The following is a 15113-nucleotide window of genomic DNA, read 5'->3' on the forward strand; positions in this document are numbered from 1 at the left end:
AATAAAGAAATTATAAATCATATATTTTTAGGAAGATATTGGCAGGAATGTTAAAGTCAGAAATGCCAAAGTCTGTGAAATGGTTGTTACTCTACTTTGAAATAAATAACACAGCAATCACTCTATATTGTACTGAGGAAGTGTCAAATAATAAAAATGAAAGGTCTTCCAAAGCAACTAGATGCACAATAATTAATAGTTTCTAAATGATTTTCTTAAACTTCAGACCCTCAAAAAATGGCTGAATCACTTCAGTTTCGTAAGTGCACAGAACTCACAGGATCTATTTTTAAGAAAACTAACCTGTCTTTCAATTATAGAAGAGCACTTCCAGTATAAAACAGGGTAGAAATTAATTATATTGACCAGACTGCTGGAGCCATAAAGTTCCAAAGTCATTCTCACAAGAAAACTGCAAGGCAGGTAAATAAAAATCAATGCTTTTTTTTAAAATGCTATTGAAACTTCTTTTGATAGCATATACATTTAAAGGTAGCTTAGAACTTTTGCTAGGCATTTACTCCCAATTATAGAGACTATAACCCCAATAAACATAATAAAAGATTAAAATACAAGCTGCAAATCTACCAAATTTATACGCAAACCAAATAAGGAGATATTCTTTTGACAGAAGTTGGAAAGTAAAAATATCTTCACTTCAGAGCTGATTCTAGTGTTTACTATGATAGCTCAATTTTGATAAATCCCAAAAAGCTTACTCCAAATTTTTGTATCTTTTTTTCAAATTATCACATAGAAGATAATTATATCTATTTTAAAAAGAAAAAAAGCAATCTAACTTTTAGTTTGCTTTCCTATAAAGGTCTTATACTCCAATTCATGCACCTAAGTTAAAAATTAATAAAATAAAAACATATTATCTTTTTCAGGTCTTTTAGTAATAACAGTTTATACTTGGAAAAAATAACATAAGTAAAAAGTTCGGTCTCACTTGGGAAATGTGGTTGATAGAAGATTCCATCCGGCGTAGCTGGGATGCCTGGATATCCAACATTTGGAGGACATTGTTGGCCAAAGTGTTTATCAGATAGGCTACACTTGCTAAGGACTGTGTTGTATAGGCTTTGGTTTCTTCTAAGGCTCGCTGTTTATCTGCTGACTAAAAGAGAAAAACACTGTTAAAAACAATTCATAATGTGGATTTTCAACTGAAAAATAATCATTAGTAATTGGGGTTTTGGAATATAAAAATAGGAAGAGATTCTGTGAGATTAAACAACTTAAAACAATGAGCACTCATCATTGAGGGGTGCTGAATAAACTATGGTATATAAATTTAATAGAATACTACCACGCCATTGCAAATAATGAATATGAAGAATTAAAAGAAATTTGGCAAGACTTAAATGAATTAAGGCAAAGCAAAATGAGTAGAATCAAGAGAATAATTTGCATGATGCCCACAATAACGTAAAGGAAAACATCTGGCAGGAGATTCAAATAAGCTAAGAACAAGAACACCATGAAACTTGGAGGGTAAATAAATATAGTGATCTATTTTCAACAGTGATGATAACGGATCTATACATTTGGATACTAGCTCCTTAATACCCAATGTTACTATATTTAAGTAAGTGGCAAAAGCATTTACACCAGGAAGAGCGATGGTTGGAACTGAATAAAAACATTGACAAAAATTCCTTAATGTAGGTGATATATTATTAAAAGCACTTGACACTAAAATTTTAAAACATCTCAAAGAAAAAGAGGACTTTCCCTTTGGAATTCCATTCCAAAAGAATGGGAAAAATTTTAATTATATAAATGTATAGATACAGATATAAAATTAGACACACACACATATGTAATCTTATCACTAAAAAATTTGTATGAAAATGGTCTACACACACACAAGAAGGGGAAAAGAGGGTTATTTTCCCCTTTGACCAAAAAAGAGATTGCTGAGATATACTCAGCAACAAAGAAAACAATCAGTCCAGAATGAAACATGTCCATGGCATATGTGTTCAGTATTTCATTTGTGTCAGAGTCTTCATGACACCATGGACAGTGAGGTTTTCTTGGCAAAAGTACTGGAATGGTTTGCCATTTCCTCACACAGAGGTTAAATGACTTGCCCAGGATCACACAGCTAGTAAGTGTCTGAGGCCAGATTTAACTCAGGTCTTCCTGACTCTAGGCCCAGCACTCCATTCACTGAAGCATCTAGCTGGCCATGGCACATAAATAAGTGAACTGATTTCAGGCAGGGAAACTTTACATTAAAAGATGTAATGTCTTCTATCATAGAAAACTCAGTGGTAAGTGTCCTGTATCAGATGTTAGGGACAATTATTCTAGATGAGGTGGGAGAGTTGGTACAGTCCTAGATAGAATGACATCTCTAAAGGACTTAGCCCAGTGCAACCAGGAGTCTGGAATTCCTTATCTACTCTCCAATGACCTCAAGGATCAGCACAGTCAGGCTGTTTAGATGTCTGCCTCATCTTTAACCTCTTACACTTCAGCCTCTACATTTACCTCTTTTTCCATCGGATTTCCATTCCACCAAAGAACCAACAAGATGGTACTAGGTCCAAAAAGGAAGACTTTCAAAGACAATTTTCTAGATGAGAAAAATCACATCCTTACAGTCCTATATCAGATTAAAAGGTGTAGAAGATCATAGCATCCTACTGTATTTACTATTTACTGTCAAAGATAAAGTGTTAGAGCAAAACGCAGTCTTTAAAATATCTACCACATATGGTAAGATTCCATATGATTGCACGATTGATATAGCCACAAAGATGACAGACACCACTTGAAACAAATTACTTAATTTCTCTGAGTCTCAGTTCTTCATCTGTAAAATAAGAAGGCTGGATTAGATGACCTCTAAGATCAATCAATCAATAAGCATTTATTTATTAAACATCTACTATGTGCTAGGCCCTCACTAAGTACTGGGGATACAAAGACAAATGTAAAATAGTCCTTGCACACATCCTTCAGGGTGAATGGACATATGTACATATGTTTTGGTACTTATGGAAGGGGGTGCATTAGCAGCTAAGGGGACTAGTATAGGCCTCATGAAGAATGCAGTACTTGCATTAGTCTTCAAGGAAATCAGGGATTCTAAGAAATAAAGGTGAGGAGAGAGTATATGTCAGTCATGGGAACAGAGCCAATACAAAGGCATGGAGGGAGAAAAAAGAGTGTTATATGTGTAACAGCAAGCAGACCAATACGGTTGGATCACAGAGTATAAGAAGAGTAGTGTAGGAAGACTGGAAAAGCAGGAAAAGGCCAGTTGTGAAGACATTTAAATGTCAAACAAGAATTTATATTTAATCTTGAACACAAAAGAAAGCCAGTCATTGAGGGGAGGAAGGAGGGCTTGGGGAGGGAAGGCAGAGGTTTCAGGGGGAGCCTGACATGTAGAAAAATCACTTTGCCAGCTGTTTAAACCATGAATTGCAGTGAGGAGGACCTGTGGCAGAAAGACCCAATGGAAGGCTATTGCATTTCCCTTTTTTGGGGGGGAGGGGGATGGATGCTAGGCAATGGGGTTAAGTGCCTTGCCCAGTGTCACACAGCTAGTAAGGGTTATGTGTCTGAGGCAGGATTTGAACTCAGGTCCTCCTGCATCCAGGGCCAGTGCTCTATCCACTGCACCACCTGGTGCCCCTGAGAGGCTATTGCAATAGTCCAGGTGAGAGGTGAAGAGAATCTGAACTAAAGTGGTGGCTATATGAGTAGAGAGGAGAGGTATGAAAGAGAAGATATGGAAATAGAAGTAACAACATTTGACAGCTATATGATTATGTGAGATGAATCAGAACTTGAAATACAGAGTGAAACCAAAGCTGTAAGCCTGGGTGACTGGAAGAGCAGTGGTACCCTAGACAGTAATAGAGAAATCTGAAAGCAAGGCAGGTGGGGAAAGGGGAGGACAGACAAGACAATGAGTTCTGTTTTGGGCACGGTGAGTTTGAGATACCTACTATCAAATATCTTTTTGGAAATGTCCAACAAGCAGTTTACAACTCAATCCTTTCCAACTCTAAATCTATGACCCTATGAAATTGGTCTAAAGGGAAAACAAGGAAAGCTTGAAAGAGAAGAGTAATTCTGTTTCTATCAAGCTAATTGAGACCACATATGTGTAACTAATTTATTTAGTATATACAGATTAAACACAGAGATCTCCTCAGAGATTACTCAAAAAAGGCATCTTAAATATGTTCTACTATAATAAAAACTGTGGGGACAGGATAACTTGTGAGGTTAAAGGGAAAAGGCTGTGAATCTCAAGAGCAAGGTTTTTAAAGAAATAATTCCCTTGCTCATAAGGGGTACTACTAGAAACAGAACCTTTACCTAAAAAAGAAAAAAAAGCAATAGAAGTAAAAGAAAATTAGTTAGGGGCTTCCCTGGAGATATGTTTAATCCCAAAGTGTATTTCATTAATAAGGAATGGTCTCGTTTTTGCAATGGCAAATGATGACAAGACACTAAGAAATGCTAGACTTCCATTACATTTTGGGGATTCAAATCTTTGGGTTTAGATCTTTCTATTGCTTTTCTTGTTCTACTCACTATCAAAGAAAACTAAAATGTCCAAGCTATATGGCAAGTATTGACTGCAATTAGGAAGTTTTTCTGTGAACCTTGTCATTTTTCTCATTTCCCAAGTCTCTAATACACCAATCTCTATATTTTCTCCATTTCCTTTTAGCTCAATATCACTACAGCTAATTTTCTAATACATACCATGGCATTAATGTCAAACTTCATTTATAGGCTTTTGGATTACCTAAAACATTATAAAGCCCTCCTAAAATACACAGTACTTCATAAATACATGCAATTTAAATTTTAATCATAATCTTTTGAATGTAAAGAAATAAATTCCATTATCTGTCCTGGATGACACACTGCCAGATGATAGCAAGTAAACAGGTCATTGGTTGTTTCTTTCCTTGACCTCTTTATATTTGTTACTGGCAAGCAGATTCTCTGCAGATCTTTCAAGATTTATTCATTATGAGGGGGCAGCTAGGTGGCACAGTGGATAGAGTACCGGCCCTAGAGTCAGAAAGACCTGAGTTCAAATCCAACCTGACACATAACACTTACTAGCTGTGCAACTCTGGGCAAGTCACTTAACCCCAACTGCCTCACCAAAAAAAAAAAAAAGATTCATTAATTATACATACAAACTTCTCTCACATTAAAAATAAAATGAGAAAAAATGCAGTTTGTATTTTGAATATATGTTAGTAATATTTGGAAATATACTCAGAATAGTATATTTAATTCATAATAGCACTTTAATTAACATTTGCAATCTAACATTCCTATTTATTCCCTAACTTTATGTATAATTACTTCAGTATGTAAGGTACTTAACCACCTCTCTCTCCCAGACAAGAAGTTCAAGATCTAATCACAGAAATTAAGGAACCCACGATTAGGGACCCCTTACTATAACTAACTATGAAATATCAACTAAAACAAAAAAGTTGGGTGATCTCTTTATGAAGTGTGAACATGTTCCTTGACTGAAACAGAAAAGATGCCCAACCCCTGGCTTACTGACTACAACATTCTCCTTCCTCCTTGCCTCTCTCTACAAGACTGTGTGAGGCAGTTTGATAGTTTGAATCAGTTCAGGCAAATCCAATGTGCCAAGGACTATGCTAGATAAGAGAAGAAAAGGGGAATACAAAAACAGTCCTTGCCCTCAAGGAGATTACATTCTATCAGTGATGATATTGGAGAAGAGAGGGAGGGGGAAAGAGAGAGAGAGAGAAATAGGACCTGAATCTATGATTTGATTGGCACAGGAAGCTGCCAGTGAAGAATCTCTACCAGTCTGTGTCAGCACTTTCTTGGCACCTCAAATCCTCTATACTTCTAAAGCAAGGGTCTACAGACCCCAAGTCTGTAGATGTGAACCAGATGTGAAAAAAAAATTACAGAAATTATATGTAGCTGTGTCACCAAAAAAATCACAAATATTATCATATTACATTACAGGTGTTGCAGGTATTTCAGAACACTGCTTATATTTATTACCACTTCAAAACTATGGTAGTTATAAAACCTGCCTCTGGATCATCAGTGATCAGTGTTCTAGTCTACACATGGTATATTTCAATGTAATTGGTTTCCCTTGTGATCTTATATATTTTATTTTATGAATTTAAAAACATGATTCTGAGAAGGGGTCCCTAGGCTTCACTTGACTGCCAAAAGGGTCCACAAAACAGGTCAAGAGTCTCCATCTTAGAAAGATGTCCAGAGCACTGAGAGGTTAAACAGCTTGTCCAAGTTCATACAGCTGACTTCCTAGCTCTCCTGGCCATCATGCTATAAAAACTGCAAACCCTGTGACCACTATTAGGTCTATATCCCAAAGAGATCAAAGGAAAGAAAAAGGACCTATACGTACAAAAATATTTATAGCAGCTTTTTTTGTAGTGGCAAAGAATTGGCAACTGAGGAGAAGCCTATCAACTGGGGAATGGCTAAACAGGTTGTGACATATGATTATGATGGAGTACTACAGTGCTGTAAGAAATGAGAAGTGTAGTTTCAGAAAAACCTGGAAAGACTTGTATGAACCGACACAAAGTAAAATGATCAGAACCAGGAGGACAATGTATACAGTAACAACATTATATGATGATCAACTGTGAATGACTTAAGTTATTCTCAGCAATAGAATGATCCAAGAAAATTCTGAAAGACTTATGAGGAAAAATACTAACATTACCAGAAAAAAAAAACTGATGGAGTCTCAATGCCTTTTCTTTATTTTTTCCTGGTTTTTTTTTATGTGTCTCTTCTTTCACAACACAACTAACATGGAAATGTTATCTATGACCACACATGTATAATCTATATCAAATTACTTGACATCTCAATGGGGTAGAGGGGAGGGGGAGAGAAGTTAGAACTCAAAAAAAGTTTTAAATGGAGGGACAGAGCCAAGATGGCAGAGAAAAAGCAGTGATTTGCTTGAGCTCTCCCCCAAGCCCCGCCAAATACCTATAAAAATGGCTCTAAAGAAATTCTAGAGCAGCAGAACACAAAAAAAGCCAGAGTGAAACAAATTTCCAGCCCAAAACAACCAGGATGGTTGATGGGAAAGGTCTGTTATGCTAGGTTGGGAGAGGAGCGCAGTTCAGCATGGCCCACACAGGCAAAGACTGGGTGGGCCTCAGTGAACCTGAAGCAGATCTCAGGTGACTGAATCACTAGCAGTTGTAGCAGTTTTCACACTTCTCAATCCACAAACGCTAAAGACAGGTCAGTCTAAGACCAGCAGGAAAGGTCTGTCTGACCTGGGAGAAGCGCTTGGTCTGGCCCCAGTCCTGGCGCAGTTCCAGGGTGACAGCTGTTCTGGAGCACTCAGGCCACAGATGGGGCGAGGGGGGAAATCAAGCAGCTGATCAGAGGGGGACTGCAAGGATCTCTTTACTGATGCTGAGACAGTATTCTCTTCCTTTGCCCATGCTTGGATCTGGGTTGCAGTGATGGGTGGTGGTCCTGGGGCAAGGAGGAACACTGGCATGGTAGAGAGCTTGTGGTGGCAGTGCAGAAGGAATCCTCCTCACAGTTCCAAGGCAAAAAAGACTGCTTGCGGTCACTCATAAACTAGAGCACAGGCCAGGAAACGAGTAAACACCTCGCCTTTAATCATACCACCTTGGAAGAAGGTATCTCTGAAAATAGCTGCACAAAACCCCTGAAGCTTGGGACAGTACATTCTCCACACTGGAAGTAGACCTCTAACTTAACAAAGAGTTTAAAAGTCAAGTAATTTGGGGCAGCGAGGTAACGCAGTGGATAGAGCACCGGCCCTGGATTCAGGAGGACCTGAGTTCAAATCCAGCCTCAGACACATAACACTTACTAGCTATGTGACCCTGGGCAAGTCACTTAACCCCATTGCCCAGCCCAAAAAAAAAAAAAGGAAAAAAAGTCAAGTAATTGGCTGAGAACATCAGCAAATAGATGAAAAAAATTCAGAACACAGAATCTTACTTTGGTGACAAAGAAGATCAAACAAACAACCAGAAGAAGACAACAAAGTCAAAGTTCTTACATCCAAAACCTCCAAAAAAAAAATATAAATTAGTTCCAGGCCATGGAAGAGCTCAAAAAGGATTTGGAAAACCAAGTAAGAGAAGTAGAGGAAAAACTGGGAAGAGAAATGAGAGTGATGCAAGAAAATCATGAAAAGTCAACAACTTGCTAAAAGAGACCCCAAAAAATACTGAAGAAAATAACACCTTAAGAAATAGACTAGACCAAATGGCAAAAGAAGTACAAAAAGCCAATGAGGAGAAGAATGCCTTAAAAAGCAGAACTGGCCAAAGGGAAAAGGAAGTCCAAAAGCTCACTGAGGAAAATAATTCCTTAAAAATTAGAATGGAGGGGCAGTGGATAGGCACTGACCCTGAAGTCAGGAGGACCTGAATTCAAATCCAGCCTCTGACCAAAACACCTGACACTTCCTAGCTGCGTGACACTAGGCACGTAACTTAACCCCAATTGTCTAAGGAAAAAAAAAACACTAAAAAAAATTAGAACGGAGTAAATGGAAGCTAGTGACTTTATGAGAAATCAAAAATCTATAAAACAAAACCAAAAGAATGAAAAAATAGAGGACTGTGAAATATCTCATCGGAAAAACAACTGACCTAGAAAACAGATCCAGGATAGATAGCTTAAAAATTATTGGACTACCTGAAAGCCATGATCAAAAAAAAAGAGCCTAGACATCATTTTTCACAAAATTATCAAGGAAAACTACCCTGATATTCTAGAACCAGAGGGTAAAATGGAAATTGAAAGAATCCACCAATCACCTCCTGAAAGCGATCTTCAAAGGAAAACTCCTAGGAATACACAGCCAAATTTCAGAGTTCTCAGGTCAAGGAGAAAATATTGCAAGCATCCAGAAAGAAACAATTCAAATATTGTGGAAACACAATCAGGGTAACACAAGATTTAGCAGCTTCTACATTCAGGGATAAGAAGGCTTGGAACAGGCCTTCTGAAGGTCAAAAGAGCTAGGATTAAAACCAAGAATCACTTAACCAGCAAAACTGAGTGTAGTCCTTCAGGGACATTCAGTGAAACAGAGGAATTTCAAGCATTCTTGATGAAAAGACCAGACATGAATAGAAAATTTTACTTTCAAATAAAAAACTCAAGAGAAACATGAAAAGGTGAATAGGAAAGAGAAATCATAAGGAACTTATTAAACTGTTTACATTCCTATACAGAAAGATGATATTTGTAACTCATGAGACCCTTCTCAGTATTAGGGTAGTTGGAAGGAATACATATAGACAGAGGGCACAAGGTGAGTTGAACATGAAGCAATCATATCTAAAAACTAAAATTAAGGAATAAGAGAGGATTGGAGAAGAAGAAAGGGAGAGGAAGAATGGGGTAAATTATCTCACATAAAACAGACAAGAAAAAGCTTTTACCATGGAGGGGAAGAAGAGGGAGGTGAGAGGGAATGAATGAATGAATGTTATTCTCATTGGATTTGGCTTAAGGAGGGAATAACATACACACTCAATTGGTTATGAAAATCTATCTTATCCTACAGGAAAACAGGTTGGAAGGGGATAAGGACGGGGGATAACAGAAGGGAGGTGAGACTGGGGGAGGGGGGTAATCAGAAGCAAACACTTTTGAGGAGAGACAGAGTGAAAGAAGAGAATAGAATAAATGTGGGGGGTAGGATGAAGGGAAATATAATTAGTTTTTCACAACATGGCTATTATGGAAGTGTTTTGCATGACTATACATGTATAACCTGTATCGAGTTGCTTGCCTTCTCAATGTGGTTGGGTGGGGAGGGAGGAAGGGAGAGAATTCAGAACCCAAAGTTTAAAAAATTGTAAATTAAAAAAGGTAAAAATTGTTTTTACATATAACTGGGAAATAAGATATACATGCAATGGGGTATAGAAATCTATCCTGCCCTACAGGAAAACAGAAGGGGAAGGGGGGGGTGACAGAAGGGAGGGTAGATCAGTGGAAAAGGTATTCAGAATTCATGCCGTCTTGGGGTAAGTGGAGGGGAGTATGGGTAAAAAATCTGGAACTCAAAATTTTGTGGAAGTGAATGTTGAAAACTAAAAATAAATAAATTAATTTTTAAAAGAATTGTTTTCATATGTAATTGGGGAAAAAATAAAGTATTAAAATTTTGTTATTATAATATATAATATTCTATCTATATATATATAATAAACATAATAAAAATTTTTGAATGCCTATCACAAAGATTATACATTGTGACAGGTTGAATTTACCAGAAATACAATGCTGGTTCACTATTTGGAAAACTATAAGCGTAAGTGACCATTTTAACAATAAAAACTACAAAAAGCATGATTTCTGCAATAAATGCAGAAAAACCTTTTGAAAGAATACAACATCCATTCCTGTTTAAAAAAAAAATAAATCACAAAGCACAGGAAAAAACAGAGCTTTCCTTAAAATGTAAGTAGTATCTATTTAAAAACCAAAAGAAAGCATTATCTATAATGGCAATAAGCTAAAAGCCTTTCCAATAAGATAAGGGGTAAAGCAAGAACATTGTACTAGAAATTTAATAAGCAAAGAAAATAATATTGAAGGAATAAGCATAAGCAATAAAAAAAACAAAACTACCACTCTTTGCAGATGATATGATGGTTTACTTAGAGAACTCTAGAGAGTCAACTAAAAAACTGAAACACATAACACCTGTAGCAAAGCTGTAAAATATAAAATAAACCCACTCAAATGAGCATTCCTGTGCATTACTAACAAAGCCATCAGAGGAGACAGAAAGAGAAGTTCCATTTTAAATAACTAGACAGTATAAAATAGTTGGGAGTCTACCTAAGTAACACCCACAACTATACACATGAACACAATTACAAAATACTCTTCACACGAATAGATAGATCTAAATAATTGGAGAAACATTAACTGCTCATGAGTAGGCTGAGTCAATATAAGAAAAATAAAAATACTACCTAAATTAATTTGCTTACTTGATGTCTTAAACTATCAAAGAATTACTTTATAGAGGTAGAAAAACTAATAAAAAAAAGTTCATCTGGAGGAACAAAAGAATATCAAGAGAATCAATGAAAAAAAAATACAGCAGAAGGAGGGTTAGCAGTACCAGATCTCAAACTGTACTACAAAGCTGTCATCATGAGAACAATTTGGTACTAGGGAGGAAACAGAGAAGTTGGCCAATAGGATAGATTAGGTAGACACTACACAGAAGTAAATGAACACAGTAACCTATTACTTGATAAAAACACAAAGATCCAAGGTACTGCAGCAAGAACTCATTTTTTACAAAAATGATGGGAAGATTGGAAAGGAGTCTGGCAGAAACTAGGTATAGACCAACATCTCATACTGTACACCAAAATAGGCTCAAAATGGGTACATAATTTAGACATAAAGGGGGATATAAGCAAGTTAGTAGACGATGGAAGAAATTACTTGTTAATGCTCTTCATCTATCCACAAGATAGAGTTCATAACCAAATAAAATATAGAGAGGTGCAGAGGAGATAAAATGGATAATCTTGATTATGCAAAATTAAAGTTTTTGCATAAACAAACTCAATGTAGCCAAAATTAGAAGAAAAAAACCAAACTTAGGGAAAAAAATCTTTGTAGTAAGTTTCCCTGATAAAGGCCTCATCTTTTAAGACATATAGAGAACTGGGTCAAATTGACAAGATTAAGAGAAATTCCCCAACTGACAAATGGCAAAAGGCTATGAATAGTTAGTTTTCAGAGGAATAAATTCACACTATCATTGGCCATTTGAAAAAAAAAAGTTCTAAATCACTAATAATTAGAGAAATGCAAATTACAACAACTCATATAGGTTAAGATGACCTCTAAAAGTGGAAAATGATTAATGCTGGAGAGGATGTGGGAAAATAGGTACACTAATACATTGCTGGTGGAGCTGTAATCTAGTTGAACCATTCTGGAAAGTAATTTGGAACTATGCCCAAACAGCTACCAAACAACATACCCTTTCACTCAGCAATGCCACTACTAGGTCTATACCCCAAAGAGATCAATAAAAAAGGAAAAGGACCCATATGCAAAAAATATTTATAGCAGTTCTTTCTGTGGTGGCAAAGAAGATGTCCCTCAATTGGGAAATGGCTGAATAAGTTATGCTTTATGAATACAACAAAATATTATCATGCTACAAAATATGAAGGGGGTGATTTCAGAAAAATCTGGGAAGACTTGTATAAACTGATACAAAGTAAAGTGAGCAGAACCAGAAAAATTTAATGTTAATAGCAATATTGTAAAGATAATCAATTTTGGAAGACTTAGTAACTCTGATCACCACAATGACCCACCATAATTCCAAAGACTCATGATAAAACATACTGTTCATCTCCAGATAAAGAACTAATGGACTCAGATTGCCGACTGAAGCATATTTTTCTTTCTTTCTTTTTTTATACGCATGGCTAATACAGAAATTTCTTTTGCATGACTATACATATTTGTAACTGGTTGAGTTTTTTGCCTTCTCAATGATTAAAGAGTAGAATTTAGAACTGAAAATAAAATTGAATTATTTTTAAAAACCACTAAAAAGAGAATCAGAACACTTTTGAGGAGGGACAGAGACAAAGGAGAGAATAGAATAAATGGGGGGCAGGACAGGATGGAGGGAAATAGTTAGTCTTTTACAGCATGACTATTATAGAAGTGTTTTCCATGACAGCACATGTATAGCCTATGTAGAACTGCTGGCCTTCTCAATAAGGGTGGGTAGGGAGGGAGGAGGGGAGAAAATTTGGTAACTCAAAGTTTTAGAAATGAATGTTAGAAATTGATTCTGCTTGCAACGGGGAAAAAGATAATCAGGCAATGGGGTATAGAAATCTTACCGTACAGGTAAACAGAAGGGGAAGAGAATAAGAGAGAGGGGCAGGGTAATAGAAGGGAGAAGAGATTGGGTGAAGGGGGAATCAGAATGTAGGCCATCATGGGGTGGGGGGAGGGGAGGGATGGGGAGAAAATTTAGAACTCAAAATCTTATGGAAGTGAATCCTGAAAACATAAAAAAAAAAACTGGAAAAAAATTAAAAAAGAATGACTTCAAACACCAGCTATCTTCAACCAAATCAAAAAAACAAAAAACAAAAAACAACACATACCTAAAATGATTCAATAAATTTTCCTATAGGTAAAGGCATTCAAAATCACTGAGTTAATTGCAGGGCTTCCCCAAAGTTTTCTAGGAAATGTTTAATAAGTGCTTATTGAAGATAATAGGGCTATTTGACACTTTAACAATTATTGTACCAACCCTGGGCACTTCACACTTTGTGGGCACTTCACACTTTATTTCAAAGACAAGAAACAATTTTCAAGTCTTTAAGGACATTTTAAAAGATCTTTAGGATACCTCACAGAACTGCTAAGAGTTTCTAAAAGTATATACTTGATTAACAGTTTTAAGTTCCTATGGGTTAGGATACCAGCAGAAATTATAAGAGTTCTAAAGATCTAGCTAACGGTATTAATTAAGCAACTATGAATGAACAGAACAGGAATAAGAGTCACAGCTCCCACTCCTTTGCAGGTGAGGGATACACTGGTATGAAGCACTGCATATAACATCAGATATGCTCATTAGTTTTAATTATTTTTTCTTTTCCTTTTTAAAAAATTCTGTTGTTCTGGAGAACAATTTGGAACTATGCCCAAAAGGCTATAAAAATGTCCCTACCCTCTGACCCAGTAATGGCACTTTTAGGGCTGTATTCCAAAGAGATCATACAAATGGGAAAAGGACCCACATGTATAAAAATATAGCAGCTCTGTCTGTGGTGGCAAAGAATTGGAAATTGAAGGGATGCCCATCAACTGGGAAATGGCTAAACAAGATGTGGTATATGAATGTAATGGAATACTATTGTGCTATAAGAAATGATTACCAAGCAGACTTCAGAAAAACCTGGAAAGACTTACATGAACTAATGCTGAGTGAAGTGAGCAGAACCAGGAGAACATTGTACACATTCAGGAGAACAGTGTGCACAGTAACAGCAACATTGTGTGATGACCAACTTCGAAAGACTTTGATAAAGATGTAGTCTGTATATATGCTGCTCTTCTCAGCAATACAATGACCTAAGACAATTCCAAAAGACTCATGATGGAAAATGCCATCCACATCCAGAGAAAGAACTATGGAGTTAATGCAGATCGAAGCACACTATTTTCACTTTTTTTTGTTTTTTCTTTCTTGTAGTTTTTCCCTTTTGTTCTGATTCTTCTATCACAACATAACTAATGTGGACATATCTTTAATATGACTGTACAAGTATAACATATCAGATTGCTTGCTGACTTAAGGTAGGGGAAAAGAGGAGGGGAGGGAAGTAAAGAGAAAAAAATTTGGAACTCAAAATCTTAGAAAAATGAATGTTGAAAATTAAATAAACAAATTTTCAAAAAAAGAAAAGTAAAAAAAGCTAAGAGCACTTATTAAAAGCTTACAAATTATTTTTGTATGTATATTGTATTACATAGTGCTAAACTGAACTAGATGACTTAAGACTCCATCAAGCTTTGAGACCTCATCTTCTGAGCATTCATTAGGAATTGTATTTGAACTTCTGTCTGTTCTTAAGGCCTAATAACACCAAATTTCTGGAAAATGAGTAGAGTTTCAGCAAGGAAGACTTCAGACCCAAAATGTCAGCAAAAGGCACAGAGGTGAAAAGGGTATAAACCACAGGAAAATGAGTTTTTCAAAGTGAACAAATGGTTTCATTTTTTGGTATGACTGTAATTTGTAATCATCAGGGGATTCTGTTTCTAACAGTTCCCTAACCAAGTCACTGATGAGGACCTAGCATTGACAATACCATTATCAGGCCAAGGATTGTACATTCCATCCAACACCAAAGTGTGCTTAGGAAAAGGGTAAGCTCTCTATGGTGTTAAGGGGGTGAGTGACTTATATCTTCCCTAGCTCTGCTCCTTCCTGGGAAGGGAGGGCTCATCCTGTTAATACAGAGATGTAGTATGTATAGATTTATCAAATTAAT

General features: G+C 36.3%; 1 protein-coding gene across 22 annotated transcripts in view; it reads right to left on the minus strand.

The window, feature by feature from the left end:
- The window catches only part of ABI2 (abl interactor 2), a 123284-nt gene that overhangs the window by 91354 nt on the left and 16817 nt on the right, over positions 1-15113 (minus strand). For all 22 annotated transcript variants that reach the window (XM_078147519.1, XM_078147514.1, XM_020972837.2 and 19 more), the window contains exon 2: positions 953-1120. In XM_078147519.1, coding sequence (XP_078003645.1) covers positions 953-1120 — 168 coding nt within the window. The remainder of the gene's footprint in view (positions 1-952; positions 1121-15113) is intronic.

Source organism: Phascolarctos cinereus, unplaced genomic scaffold, assembly GCF_003287225.1.
Source record: "Phascolarctos cinereus isolate Bilbo 61053 unplaced genomic scaffold, phaCin_HiC Scaffold_7;HRSCAF=346, whole genome shotgun sequence".
In the NCBI taxonomy this organism is placed as follows: Eukaryota; Metazoa; Chordata; class Mammalia; order Diprotodontia; family Phascolarctidae; genus Phascolarctos; species Phascolarctos cinereus.